This window comes from Haliotis asinina, chromosome 9 (genome assembly GCF_037392515.1).
Source record: "Haliotis asinina isolate JCU_RB_2024 chromosome 9, JCU_Hal_asi_v2, whole genome shotgun sequence".
Taxonomy (NCBI): domain Eukaryota; kingdom Metazoa; phylum Mollusca; class Gastropoda; order Lepetellida; family Haliotidae; genus Haliotis; species Haliotis asinina.
In genome coordinates, this window is record NC_090288.1 from 62,183,528 (window position 1) to 62,197,659 (window position 14,132).

At 39.3% G+C, this 14,132-nt stretch overlaps 1 protein-coding gene across 1 annotated transcript; it reads left to right on the forward strand.

Annotated features, from left to right (window-relative positions):
* Positions 1–1,465: 1,465 nt before the first annotated feature.
* On the forward strand, positions 1,466–13,034 carry LOC137297371 (uncharacterized). The gene is made up of 4 exons (XM_067829379.1): positions 1,466–1,654; positions 1,998–2,190; positions 3,517–3,677; positions 12,832–13,034. Exons 1-4 carry the CDS (start codon positions 1,606–1,608, stop codon positions 13,032–13,034), a joined length of 606 nt encoding a protein of 201 aa, XP_067685480.1. The 5' UTR covers positions 1,466–1,605.
* The last annotated feature ends 1,098 nt before the right edge of the window (positions 13,035–14,132 follow it).

Genomic DNA, 14,132 nt, shown 5'->3' on the forward strand with positions numbered 1-14,132 from the left:
CCATTCGAGAATAAAAGTTGTGAATCGTTGCTTGAATTTGTTAGGATTTCGTTTTGTGAGGTGCTTGTCGCTGAAGTAAATACTTTGTATATTTTTATATAATACATTATCCATAAAATTCCAATCAGAAGTTCCAAATGCCTTTTAAGGCCGACCATTACCACAATGCCGGGTATTGTATTTCATTCACAATAGTCTAGCAGATCATGGAGGAGTCTCATGTATTCTCCAATGAATCTACCCATCAGAAGGCCTGTTTGGGTGTAACCTTTTATTTTTGTTCGTTCTTTTTTCATTCTGTATACAACAGCGCTCACGGCAAACTTGTATTCTTCATTCAGTTTTAAACATAATGTCGATCACATCCGTCTTTAGGAAAGCATGTTATTATACCCTGCCGTTGAAATTCCGATAGACTACTGAGTTAGTGAGTTTGGCTTTACCCTGTTTGTAGAATTATTCCAGCAATATAACGGCGGGGGACACCAGATGTGGGTTTCCGATAGTGTTACGGTAAATAATGTGCCGTGACAAAAGGTATAAGAAATCCCCTCAGAACCAGCAACATATAACACACTATAAGAATAAAATAGACACAAAGATTCACAATCGAGGTTTCTGGTACAAAGTCACTGAGTCAAACCTAAAGTAATGGGTCACAAATACAACATCAACTCACAAAAGTCTTGGTAAAAGTTGCCTGTCATGTTATGTCACTCCAGTGGGCCAACATCAATCATTGAAAAGAGTGGACTGAAGAATCGAAGATGGAAGGACTTACATGTACAGTATCAAACAGTTTTATACAAGAGTTATACAAGGCTCTTTTGAAGTCGTCGAAAAGGTACATGCTTGTTTGTACTTTAAATGTCGTGAAATATTAATTAACACGAAATGCTAGTGAAATAACGGGCGATAAATTGTTAACTAGAATTTAGAAGTCACACCAATCATCATGATTGTTTTGCCTATATTTTGTAACTGAATCCTCGTTTCCATATCACCAAGTTTAATTCCGACTGACATTTGTGTTAATACAGTTAATGCACAGATTTTTTGCTTTTTTATGGCAATACTTTCGCCTAAAATTATTTATAAAATATTATCAAATTGAGCATTTGCAACATGGCGGGAGTGACAAAAAACTGAGACGGTCTTGAACAGCTTGTGACACATCGCTGTGTACATCGTTCAAATTTAGTTTTGCCGTTATGGGTCGTGTCTTTAGTAGAAATCCAATACACTGCCATTTGGAAAGCACTTGGCTACCAAGTCATTTCTTCACTATTACATGATAACAAGTAATGAACATGCCCCAAGCGATACTAACTCAGCTTTTAAACCGACTCAACGAGAACATTTGTGTAGTGTATACAGATCCACTTAATGATTCAATACTTTCAGTGATTAGTTTCTACCCAATCTATGACGTGAGTTCTGTGTGATAGGTCATATTCAAAACAGTGTACACAAGTCTATGTTCTTCCTGGTGGTCGATCGTTGTTTCAACGACAAAGCATTCAAGGTATGAACCTTTCAACAAAAATATTCACCACTGACAGTTATATACGGTAGAGGCTGGACAGTGGACTGGTCAGCTGCATCATGGGGAGAATGTTCAACTTACTGACTCTGTTGTTTCTTTGGATGAAAGGTGGGCATGCAAAACGACTTGAAATGAGTGAAAGACTGTATTATTTAACCATGCCATAACACTTCGAACTGTCTGGGGGGCGAATCGGTGCATGGAATGTATCGGGAACCCGTTCAGTGCCTTCAGCATGTACTAGTTGCGTGGATATTTGCGATGTATAAATATTGTGAAAACAATGCATTGAAGTAATTTTAAAATTGTTCTTGATATATGTCGTTCAATATTATCAGAGCTTTAATTTGATAACCAACACTTTTTATGACCTCCTGTCAGAGGCGAATTGTCTTGGCCTCTGGAGTTAACATGAAGTATTTACTACACGTTTCCCACGTGTTACTTCCAGAGTCTGAAGGTAGCCAGAGTTGTAAACAGTACCTGTCCTACGGCAGTAGCTCTTACATCACTTACTATTGCTCCCATTACTGCTGCGGGTCATTATATGACGACGACTGCTGCTTCTACGACCCAGGTAGTTCCTGGAGTTCTTGGACCACTTCGAGTTCTTGGACCACTTCGAGTTCTTGGCACCCGAGGGGGTAAGGCACATACATGCACGTGCACGTTTGCCATAGAATAACAGTTAAGCCTCTTCTTGTGTAGTGTCTAGTTGTGTTATTATATCACATTGTCTTGTGCACTTCTCTGGAGCGATGGAGTAGCCTAGTGGTTAAGGTGTTGGCTCGTCACGCCAATGGTCCGTGTTCGATTCCCCTCATGAAGCTCGTGTCCGGTGTCTTCTGCCGTGATGTTGCTGGAATATTACTAAAACGAAACTCACTCACCTACTCCAAACTGCTCGGTTAAATTACATCTTCACGTGTTATCTCCATACCATCATACCTCATTATGTAGTTCCACTATCGTATACTACTATATCGCATCTTCTTGTGCAGCCGATCCGTGAAGGTCCGGGTAGAGTAGGTCTTCAGCAACCCATGCCTGACATAAAAGGCGACTATGCTTGTCCTAAGAGGCGACTAACGGGATCAGATGGTCAGGCTCGCTGACTTGGTTGACACATGTCATAGGTTCTCAATTGTGCAGATCGATGCTCATGCCGTTGATCACTGGATCGTCTGGTCCAGACTCGATTATTTACAGACCGCCGCCATATAACCGCAATAATACTGAGTGCGGCGTAAAACTCACTCACTCACTCACTCACTCACTCACTTTTTATATCCCTATATAACCCCACCTTGTGTTGCTCTGTGTGATGTTACATGTTCACATACTGCTCTTATGCGTCATCCTGTTCTTGCGTTGCCCTCGTTGCGTTCATATTACATTTTGGCAAATAATATGTTAAGGGTATATGTAATACGTTGAATTAAACACCACGGAAAAGCATGTTCAAATCACTACAATCAGATTTTATTACTCCGGATTATCCAAGCTGCCTGTTATCTGCTAGAGGATTAATAGCCACATGACTTATCCTAGTAATTTTCTGATGGGTGAACAGAGGCAATATTGAACAAACTAATTTGCCTAAGGTGAGACAACGTGCCTCATGCGCTTCTTTCTGGGGCAGGGCTGAAGTCCTAGAAACTCTCATATACTGCAATTCATGTGCGTACACATATTCTTGTGTATCTCAGAGTAATGGGATAATTTTGTCATATATTCTGTGCATCTATGCGTAATAACATCATGACATCGTGTGCATACCTTTCATAACGTTATCATATTTTCATAATTCGTTTTGTTTCAGATCTCTATAAGATCATCATTGTGTTTCATTCTTCCATATAGTTATGAACAATATCCTCAGCAAGGGATTACATTCATTTCTGTATATCAACAAACGTTTCTAGATAGCAATAGGAAAAAAGAAATATATTCAGTTTTAACCCTTTCAGTTCCTCATCCGAATCTAGTCCCAGCAATGTTTTGAAGATTGTGGGGAGTTCGATCGGTGGCATTGCAGCATTTCTTACACTAGTTTGTGCCTGCTTGTCAATAAAGAAGAAGAAAACCAGGATACAATCACACCCAGGAAATCTGGATACCAACCCAACAGGTACCATACCAATACCGACATACCACTCTAAGACTTGTTCAGAAGCTGTTTGATCAAGGCTAAAACATTCAAGACCTCTGTGAAGCTCTCAAGAAGCTTTGTGCTGGACATTTCGAAACTTGATGCATCTGTGACAATGGTGTCCATTGTGAATGATGTCCAGTGGTGCATTTTCGCGAACACCTGGTGTTATCACCATTTCATAGTGATTCATAAACACATCCTCTGTCATCGTATCGCATGGCAGCAAATCACTGGATGGTCTTGTCCATTGTTTGGAGACAATATTATACAGCAGTAATATTGATGAAACAGACAATGTGCTCATGATATAGTCACAACTGTACAATCAGCTCTGCTTAGATTGCGTATGCACATCCAAAGGGTTTTGTCAGATTTTAAGGTAATTTTCCAATATATTTCATCAATAAAATAGATAATGATTCGTGTTGTTACAGTCCAGCTACAAGGTCAAATACGAAGCCGCATATCAACCTATAGCACTGATCAGTACATCTAAGCTCAACTTTCAGTTTCAGGAATGACCTCCTCTCAACAACATTCGATGACTACTGGCCCAACATCAGCTGCAGGGACATCGACACAGTCAACACTGCCAGGGATGATCCATGTCTAGATTAGACAAGATAAATGATCATCCGATCTTCTCCTTTAGACACGAGGAATGACTCGATCAGCGATTCTTTTTTTTTTGTCAGTACAGGACAGGATATGTCAAGTACACCTTTCACGAAGGTCTGAACATTCAGTGATCCATTTTTGATTTTCACCGCCTTTTCCCGTTTTATGCTCGATGGAATCTGGTTCGTCTGATAAGCCCTTTTGTTACTATGAAAATAACGAATACATTTGAAATAAAACGTGTGTATTTTCTATTTTCGTAGTTATGCTTTCTCTTGATCAGTATTTATTCGAGCAACAATGTAAATTGTTCACTGGTCACGAGAGGGTCCATGGACTCATGTACCCTCGAGGTTTGTCTATGTGTAAATGAGCCCATGGACCCGGAGGGACCAGTGAGCAACGTATTTATCTTACCGAACACCTGAATTTTAATTTTGAACTATTTGAAGCACTGGTACAGCCTCGCAGTAGTAGTATGGTGAATCGTTTCGTCGCCATTGTGCAGACGACACAAGGAAAACAAATATAGAGTTATCTCCCTTCCATTCACTTTCAATCACAAAACATCGGTAATTTCTGTGCATCATGCGTGATTCAATGTTATTCGAGATAAAGAAGTACTACCATGAAGAACCAAACGAGTTCGGCATTCCCAGCGATGTACATTGAAAAACATACATCGTCTGTAAGCGTGGTACATTGAAAAAAAATACAAGGGGGCTTAGCCAATCTAAAGCGGCATTCATGTGTGAGGTAAGATTAATATATTTGTCCTTTTTCCATAGTCTTAAAATGGTAGCTCGAAGCAGAACGATTTGAAAACAACACGAAGCCATAACGTCATTGCGATGAGGAATTGGTTATTTGAGTATTTCCAGTGCGGCCATAGTCAATCGGCTCTTACTAACGGAAATCTTTAAATTTTTGAAATCTCAAAACGAGGCTCACTCGCTAGAAAGGTTTGGCGATCTCTTACGCCTCGGTATTATATCCCTCCCACTGCACGTTACAAAAATAGCTTAAAAAGCGCAAGAAGTGTAACCAGTGAGCCAGATGAATTGGGGATCATTGTACATCCTCTTGTAACAAGGACATTCTGTGACTTCTTAGAAATACGACTTTATTAAATTTTAAAAATAAACTTAGTTTGTTAATACCAGTTTCTTATGCTGCAAGGAATTCGAATTCATGGTCACCACGGTTGTGTATAGAGCCCTTTTTACACGTGAAAATTAGCATCAGGCGAAACGTATGTCATTGCCCGAATTGATTAATTAGACTACATGACATTGTCATGTGGCTGGCAACATAAAATCAAAACATATATTCTACTACTTCCCTTTGTTTAGCGCATGATTGGGCAATACAAAATGTCACACTCGTTTTATACTAGTCATGTGAAACAATGTTCGTGTAAGAATGTTCGTGTGAGAATGTCTATGTATGAGTATTTGCAACATGGTGAGAGGGACGAAACACTGAGATGGTCCTTAACAGCTTGTAACACATGCCTGTGTGCAACATTCACATTTAGCTTTTCCGTAATGAGCAGTGGAAATGCGATAAAGTGCGAGTGGAAAGATTTGGGCTGCCAAGTCATTTCTTCACTTTTACATGACATGTAACGAGCGTGCCCCAAACAATACTAACTCAGCCTTTAACCCTATAATGTGAGAGCGTCTCTGTGACTTGTGAAGATGCACATGTTATAAATATCTCCAGATAAAGCAGCCCATCTGTTTTCACCCTGTCCAGTACGGGTATCCCCGTGAAGTTGAATTTTGTTATTGCTTTATAAAACTCCTTGATGTTATGTCAGTGTTGGTACAAGGGATTAAGTGACTGGGTGCTGTAAAATTCTGAACTATGATGTGGAATATGATTTGAATTTAGGGAGTTTAGCTCACTGAGATTTTAATGATACTGTGTTCGCTCAATCAGTGCTATACACCATGCTCCAATTTATGTGTCAACTCAGTGACGTAAAATACACTTACTGTCTTACCATCATTGTCATTGTCAGCCATTATTGTCATTGTCTGCCATCATTGTCAATGTCAACCATTATTGTCACTGTCAACCATTATTGTCATTGTCTGCCATCATTGTCAATGTCAACCATTATTGTCACTGTCAGCCATCATTGTCATTGTCAACCATCATTGTCATTGTCAACCATCAATGATGTTGTATCAAATGACCCAACAACACACAACCATGAACGAGTACAGAATGATATAAAGATCTGTCATAAACAGTTTTTAAGAAATAATGCTGGCTATCGAATATGCATCTAGAATTGTGTAATATGAATATAATAGTGTCATTCAGTAATTTAGTAACGTTTCACGAAATAGTATTGCATAATTTTACTATTCTCGACCCACCGAAGAGAAAACAAAAGACCTGTAGGACGAGCGAAAAAAACAAACCATGCTGCAATATAGTGTCGGGCAGAGACCATGTGTTCTTGTGCCAAAGTGTGGTGGAGGTGGCTGGCGCTGCTGTGATCATTTGAAAGCTGTCAGTGCACTCTCATGAACTGATTTTCCAGTTCCGATAGTGGACAATAGCTAAATACACCAGTAAGCTTGACTTAGTTAAAGGCTTTTGGCAAATTAAACTCCAGACGGACTGTATCAATACAAAATGATGACGTTTGGTTTGAAAACGCACCCTCAACGTTCCAGAGACTCGTCAAGAATATCACATCTGGTCTTGACAGTGTCGAAGCTTACATGGATGATGTCTCATTTATAACATGGAGTGGGAAGGCCATCTGAAAGAAACTCATGCTTTCTTCTGTAGCCAGTTCATGCTATGGTTGAAGGAATTGTACATTTTCCAGTACCTCAGTCTAAGAGACAACTCATGGGATTCTTGGGTATGGCAGGTTATTATAAGAACGTTTTGTGTAAGTATCTCAGATGGAGCTCCCTACTTTTGGTGGAAAAGGTAAAATTTCAGTGGGATAGCAGTTGTCAGACTGCATTTGAAAAGTCAAAGCCATACCCATGATTGCAGGCACCACATTTGGAGAAAGCATCACTTTCCACCTCTAAACACTTAAACACCCTGTTTGGTAATTATTTTGCAAGAAGTTTGACAAGCATCAAAGAAATGATTCTACCATTGAGAAAGAGACATTAGGTCTTTTGCTAGCTTCACAGCATTTTTAGGTGTACCTAGGCACCACTACTTTGCCATGTGAAGTGTTTACTGATTACAATCCCTTTACTTTTCTTCATAAAATGAAGAACGAGAATCAAAGATTTATGAGGTGCACGTGGAGTTTGATTTTGCACGGGTTCAGTCTTGTGATTAGACACATTAAGGGCAAAGACAATGTTTGTGCTGATGTTGTAAGTGTATAATGACTTAATGATGCTGTATGTTTGTATCTGTATTATATCATTGTAATTCTGCCAGATGATTCTCATGTTATTCATAGTATTACATGTCATCTTGTTAATGTTAGTTATCTTGCTATGACTATAACAGAAAGTTTCTGTGAAACTTTCTTTCCCTCAAGGGAGTGTGTTACGAGAGTGTGTTTTTCTGTAATTTGTATTATCATTGATTAAATGGTAAATACGTTTCATGACCTTAGTGATAATGTTGCACCAAAGTTAAGGCATTCTGAGGTGTTAGCTAACCTTGATGAGAAACATTTATCCCCAGAGCAGAAAATTCAAATGTCAAATTTGATTCATTAGTTCTCTCACTTATTTCCTGGTGCGCCTGGCTGAGCTGATGTTGCTAGGGATGATATAGATGTAGGCGATGCCGTGCCTGTAAAGCAACCCCCACCAAACATCCAAATCGAATGAATTATTTATTTATTTCATTTCTTTGCCACTTAAAACTTTCATATGAACCTTGTGTCTGCAAACAGCATAGAATGGCCTTTGTTTGAGATCATTAGGTCGCGAAGGTAATCCCATCAAGCTCACTATTCTGTCTTTAGATTTCTAATTCACGGGAACTAACCTTTAATACGTGGGATCGAAGTGAGTAAGTGAGTGAGTTAATGTTTAACGTCACATCGGCAATATTGAAGCCATATCGTGACGAGAACGATTGATTATAAAACTACAAATGAATTAATAGACATTGTAAAAACCTGTCAGCGAAGGACGGTAAAACTACCTGGAATATCACATAGTAGAATGTAAAACTAGTGATTAGACCTAAAGCAATGTATCTATAGAGGACAGTACAATATACAGATGAGCTATAGGTTGCCAACAACTGAAGGTAGATCACCATACTAATGGGGACGTACAGTACATTTGCTTCTTGCATGGACCCTAGCTGGATTTACATCATCCCTTCAGCTGTTAGCAATTTAGACAAATCTAGCCATACAGTAAAAGAACACTTATCCAACGATTAAAAACCTGGAAAACGTAAATTTTCTTCAAATATTTTGGGTGTTAAGTACCCTCTCAGGAGGACAATTATTTTACAGCACTTCAACCCCCTTTGAGGGTACAGCCCCTAACGATTTGAGTTACTAATTTAATCTTCCAATTATAAAATACTTATCTATTACAATTCAATTAACAAATCTAATTCCTTTAAAATGAAATAATTAAACGAGGCCTAATATTGCTAAAGATCCTTCATCGTTGTTGACTTAAAATACTGATCCGTTGTGATGGAATACTCAACACAGTCAAGCAGGATATGCTTGACTGTGATTCTTTCATCACAAGGGATACAAAACGGAGGATCCTCACCTTTAAGCAAATATTTATGTGTATATCTTGTGTGGCCAATACGACATCGTCATAAGATAATCCCTTCAAATCTGGACGGAAAACCCAAGTAGGTGTAACCAATATACGGTTTTATTTCATGTAATTTATTTACACCTACATGGGTGTCCCACTTTTTCTGCATAAGATCACGGATGTAGGTTCTAATGCTAGTTTTGTAATCAGAGTATGGAATAAGACGTGGTGTCACAGATTTGTTGAGTGCTGCCTTGGCAGCAAGATCGTCCACCACGTTACCAGAAATGCCTACGTATCTTGGTAACCAACAAGAGACGATGTCGTACTGGTTAGTAGCAAGATTAGTATACAGTTCAATAATTTCTATTAAAAGTGGATGTTTACATGACAAATTGTTAATCAACTGAAGGCAAGAAAGAGAGTCTGAATAGACTATGTATTGTTTATGTTTAGGGTGTTTTTGAATATATTTAAGAGCCGTTAATATGGTGTTAGCTTCTGCTGTGAAAATAGAGCTGCTGTCCGGTAGTCTAGAAGATATTGTTCTGGATCCAATGACCGTGGCACAAGCTACTGCGCCACCGTCCTTGGACCCGTCTGTGAATAAGGATTTGTAATTGTTATATTTGTTTTTTGATTGATGATATTCTTGTTTATATTGTAAGTCATTTGTCTCTGATTTTTTAAACGATGTTAATGTTAGGTCAACTTGTGACCTAACCAGTTGCCAAGGAGGAGAAGAAAGAAGACAGGAAGGCGATATATGTTCCAGCCCAATGCCGACAGAGGGAATAAATGGTTTAATTCTGTGCCCTAGAAGCGGAACAAGAGAAGGCTTTTTGGTATACAAATCCTCATAAAACGGATGGAACACACAATTATAGGCAGGGTTAGATTCATTAGAATATAATTTAGTTATGTATTGTAAATTGTAATTTTATACGACGTTGTGTAAGAGATGGTTCATCGGCCTTAACATAAAGACTGTCAATGGGAGATGTTCTGAAAGACCCAAGACAAAGTCTCAGGGATTGGTGGTGGACAGAAACTAATAGTTTTAGGTTGCTTTTGCATGCTCCATCATATACGATGGAGCAATAATCAAGTTTTGACCGGATGAGTGATCTGTATAAATGAAGGAGGGTAGTCTGATCCCCTCCCCACTTTGAACTGGACACGACTTTTAATAGATCTAATCCCTTCAGATACTTAATATATGGTAACAAGGTCAAATGTCCCAGACACTTGGCTTACTTTACAACGTTAATTGGAAGGCCATCCAAAAACAGTTCGGGATCTTTATGTGGCTTATATTTCCGACAGAAATGTAAACATTTGGTCTTTATCTGTGCACATTCAAAGCCATTCTCGAGTGACCATTTATGAATTTTATTTAAACATATCTGTAATTGTTTCTCAACGGTATGCATAATTTTACCACGACATGAAACGTTAAAATCATCCACATACAATGACCCATTTATTGCGTCGTTTAAAACTTTTGAGAGACTATTTATACTGAATAAATTAACAGACAAAATACTGCCTTGAGGAACCCCGCTATCCTGAATATAATAATCAGACTAGGTTGATCCAACACGAACTTGAAATTGTCTGTCTGTTAAAAACTGGGGTATAAACGGCCTCTCAAACCAAACTCTAAAAATACCATGTTTCAATGTGTATCATAGGCTTTCTCCAAGTCAAAAAATATTGAAACAGCATGTTGGTTATTGACAATGGAATTGTTAACAAATGATTCTAGTCGACCAAATGATCAATAGTGCTTCTATTGTTGCGAAAACTACATTGGATGTTAGTAATAAGGTTATTGGATTCAAGAAACCATACTAATTTATTTTTGACCATGCGCTCCATGGTCTTGCAAACGCAGCTAGGTCTATAGTTGGATGGATCTGTATGATCACGATCAGGCTTAGGTATTGGTACAACAATGGCATGACGCCACGAAGGAGGAAAGTGCCCTGTTGTCCAAATATGATAAAAAATGTTCAGACGTGTTTCAAGACATACATTGGGTAAATGTTTCTGTAGCTGGTGGTGGATATTATCAGTGCCTGTTGCGGTATCATGAGGCTGCGCTAAGGCAGTATTCAGCTCGTGTAGTGAAAATACTACATTATAGTCTTTGACATTATCGGAATGAAAGTTCAGTTTTTGCTTTTCTTGATGATTTTTATATTTCTGAAACGTTGGATTATAATTGGATGAAGGCGAATGTGCAGCTAAAGTTTAACCCAACTTGTTTGCAATGGCAATTTTATCAGTTAATATATTTGGTCCATCATTAAGATGATGAAAATTAATATTTCTACCTTTACCCTTGATTCTCTGTATCATGTTCCACACCTTTGTCATTGGAGTACGTGAATTAATCTTTGATACAAATGTCCTCCAAGACTGACGTTTACTTTGTTTAAAAGTATGTCGAGCCTTAGCATTATTTATTTTGAAATTATTTAAATTGTGAACAATAGGATGGCGGGGAAAGTATTTCTCTGCCTTCTTCCTACACTTCCTAGCTTGTTTACAATCGTTAGTAAACCATGGTTTACGAATATGTGGTTTTGCAGAAGCCTTAGGAATTGTTTCATCGACGATATTCTTCAGTGTTTCGAAGAACAACTGAATCGGATCTGGGGTATTGATAAAAGAGTCAGACTGCAAGTTGTCAGCACACAGTGTCTGGGCTAATGGCCAGTTAGCCTTATCAAAATTTCACCTTGTTGCAGGGGGATCATCATTCGGATTAATATCCTGAAAGTATTATGGGAAAGTGGTCACTTCCACAAGATTGTCTTGCCATAAAAGGCGACTCAGCTTGTCGTAAGAGGCGACTAACGGGATCAGGTGGTCAGGCTCGCTGACTTGGTTGACACATGTCATCGGTTCCCAATTGCGCAGATCGATGCTCATGTTGTTGATCACTGGATTGTCTGGTCCAGACTCGATTATTTACAGACCGCCGCCATATAGCTGTAATATTGCTGAGTGCGGCGTAAAACTAAACTCACTCACTCACTCACAAGATTGTCGTGGACTGACTATTCGAATTCGCTATATATGTTTGGATCTGTGAGCGACAGAATAGGTTTCAAAACCAGGGTGTATTCCCCACAAAGGGTTATGGCCGTTAAGATTACCCATGGTTTAGGGAGCTGGTTGAATAGATCCTGAAGACTGGACTGATGAAGAGTCAAAGAAGGAGAGACGTACAAAGAACAAAGCGTAAAGGCTATCTGTAAAGTAAGCCGGACCGCAACAGCCTGAAAGTTACTTTTAAGAGGAACTGAGTTATGGATTACACCGTGCCTCACAAGAATAGAAGCACCGCCAATGGTTTTATCACCTTCAGGAGAGAATGAATGAAATGAATTATACCGGTGCAATTGAAATTTATCAGCACTTTTCAGATATGTCTCTTGTAGACTAAACGCCGATAGTGTATAATCTTGTGATAATAATTGTAGGTCGTTAAAATTGTTCCTAAGACCTCTGCAATTCCATTGTATTAATGCCATAAAAATGTCTAGGGAGGTTCAACTGGAGGTCGCGGGTGCTTGGTTGCGCCACTCCTACACCCTATTTGTGAAGGAGTGATCTCCATGTCCAGCGATTCAAACTGATTTTGAACTGTCACTGATGGTGGCAAAGGTGAAGACTCTTCTAAATGTTGAAGAGCCCTGGTCTTTTTCCTCATTTTTTTTCTTGTTCCTGCTAGAAAGATGATCACCACCTTTTGTTGCCAGTGTTGAATTCAAGGCTTCTGGCTGAGATTCGGTCTGGGACGATGGGGAGCGTTGACGCTCTTGTGTTATTGGAGGATTTTCATCCAAGGTTATCTGAGTTGCATTCACCCAAGATAGTACAGTTTGACAGGATGTTGAAACTGATTTTCCACCAGATGTTGGAACAGACGAAGAAACTGTGGATGAATGTGTTTGAGCAGTAGAAGATTTAGATAGAGTATTGACTAATTTCTTTGCCTCAAAGTAAGAGATGTTATTTGTGTATTTGATTTTAAGAACTTGGCTTTCATATTCAAACTTTGGGTAAGACATAGACGAAGCCAGATGTTCACCTCTGCAGTTGGCGCACTTGATGTTATCAGTGCAATCAGTACTCTCATGAGGTCCACTGCGCCGTGAACATACAGCCTGGCCTGTGCAAGATCTTGCACCATGGCCAAACTTTCTGCATTTGTAACACCGGAGTGGATTCGGTACATAAACCTCCACTCAGATATTACACTATCCTGCTTTAATAGATTTAGGGAGTACTGTCATACAAAAAGTTAAAAGCTAGGTGTTAGTTTGGATCACATTTGAATCCTGTTTCCTGATGAAACGCTTCACAGAAGTAACACCTTGGTCTTCTAAATCGGCCACAATTTCGTCTTCTGTCATGTCTGACAAACAATGAGACCTGTCTCTAACAATACCGCTACAAGTATTCAGTGTCTTATGAACGGAGGCAACAACCTGTTAACAAAACCTGCAAGCCCAGCAGACTGACAGATTGCTGTCTTCGTGTACATTCTACCTAAAGGGAACCATTTCTTAGGCGAGTGACATTCTTTGCCTCTCCGCAGACACCTTGGATGCCCTGGGAAACGACAAAGGGTTTATATTCAATGGACTTCCTTCATCAGTTGAAATAACCAAAAACCCTGGCGAAGAATCATTTACTAAAGTGGATATCTCCTCATCAGATGACGAAGAAAGATGTCTCCGCTTTTACGTCTTTGATGAACCAGAATACATATTTTGAGCCATAGTGTTAGAATATTATTCGACAACCCTGCTCCCCACCCGCTATCGCGTGTCCGCATGGACGATGCTGCAGCGGAAACCAGACTGCAACACCAGGACTACAGGGATGTTATACTCCAGAAATAAGGATATAAATAACTAAGATCAAATGCCAGGATGGTTCGGCCCATGACGTAAGTCCTAAGAAAGTCAAAATATAGAGGTCCATACCGCCAGAGTGGCCCATGAGCGACCGCCCTATGGCATTAGACTCTAGCATTTGAATGTAACAAGATTTG

Coding starts and splice junctions, on each gene's coding strand:
- LOC137297371 (XM_067829379.1), top strand. CDS start 1,606: ATGGGGAGAATGTTCAACTTACTGACTCTGTTGTTTCTTTGGATGAAA. Junction 1,655..1,997: donor GTTGTTTCTTTGGATGAAAG/GTGGGCATGCAA, acceptor TGTTACTTCCAG/AGTCTGAAGGTAGCCAGAGT. Junction 2,191..3,516: donor AGTTCTTGGCACCCGAGGGG/GTAAGGCACATA, acceptor TAACCCTTTCAG/TTCCTCATCCGAATCTAGTC.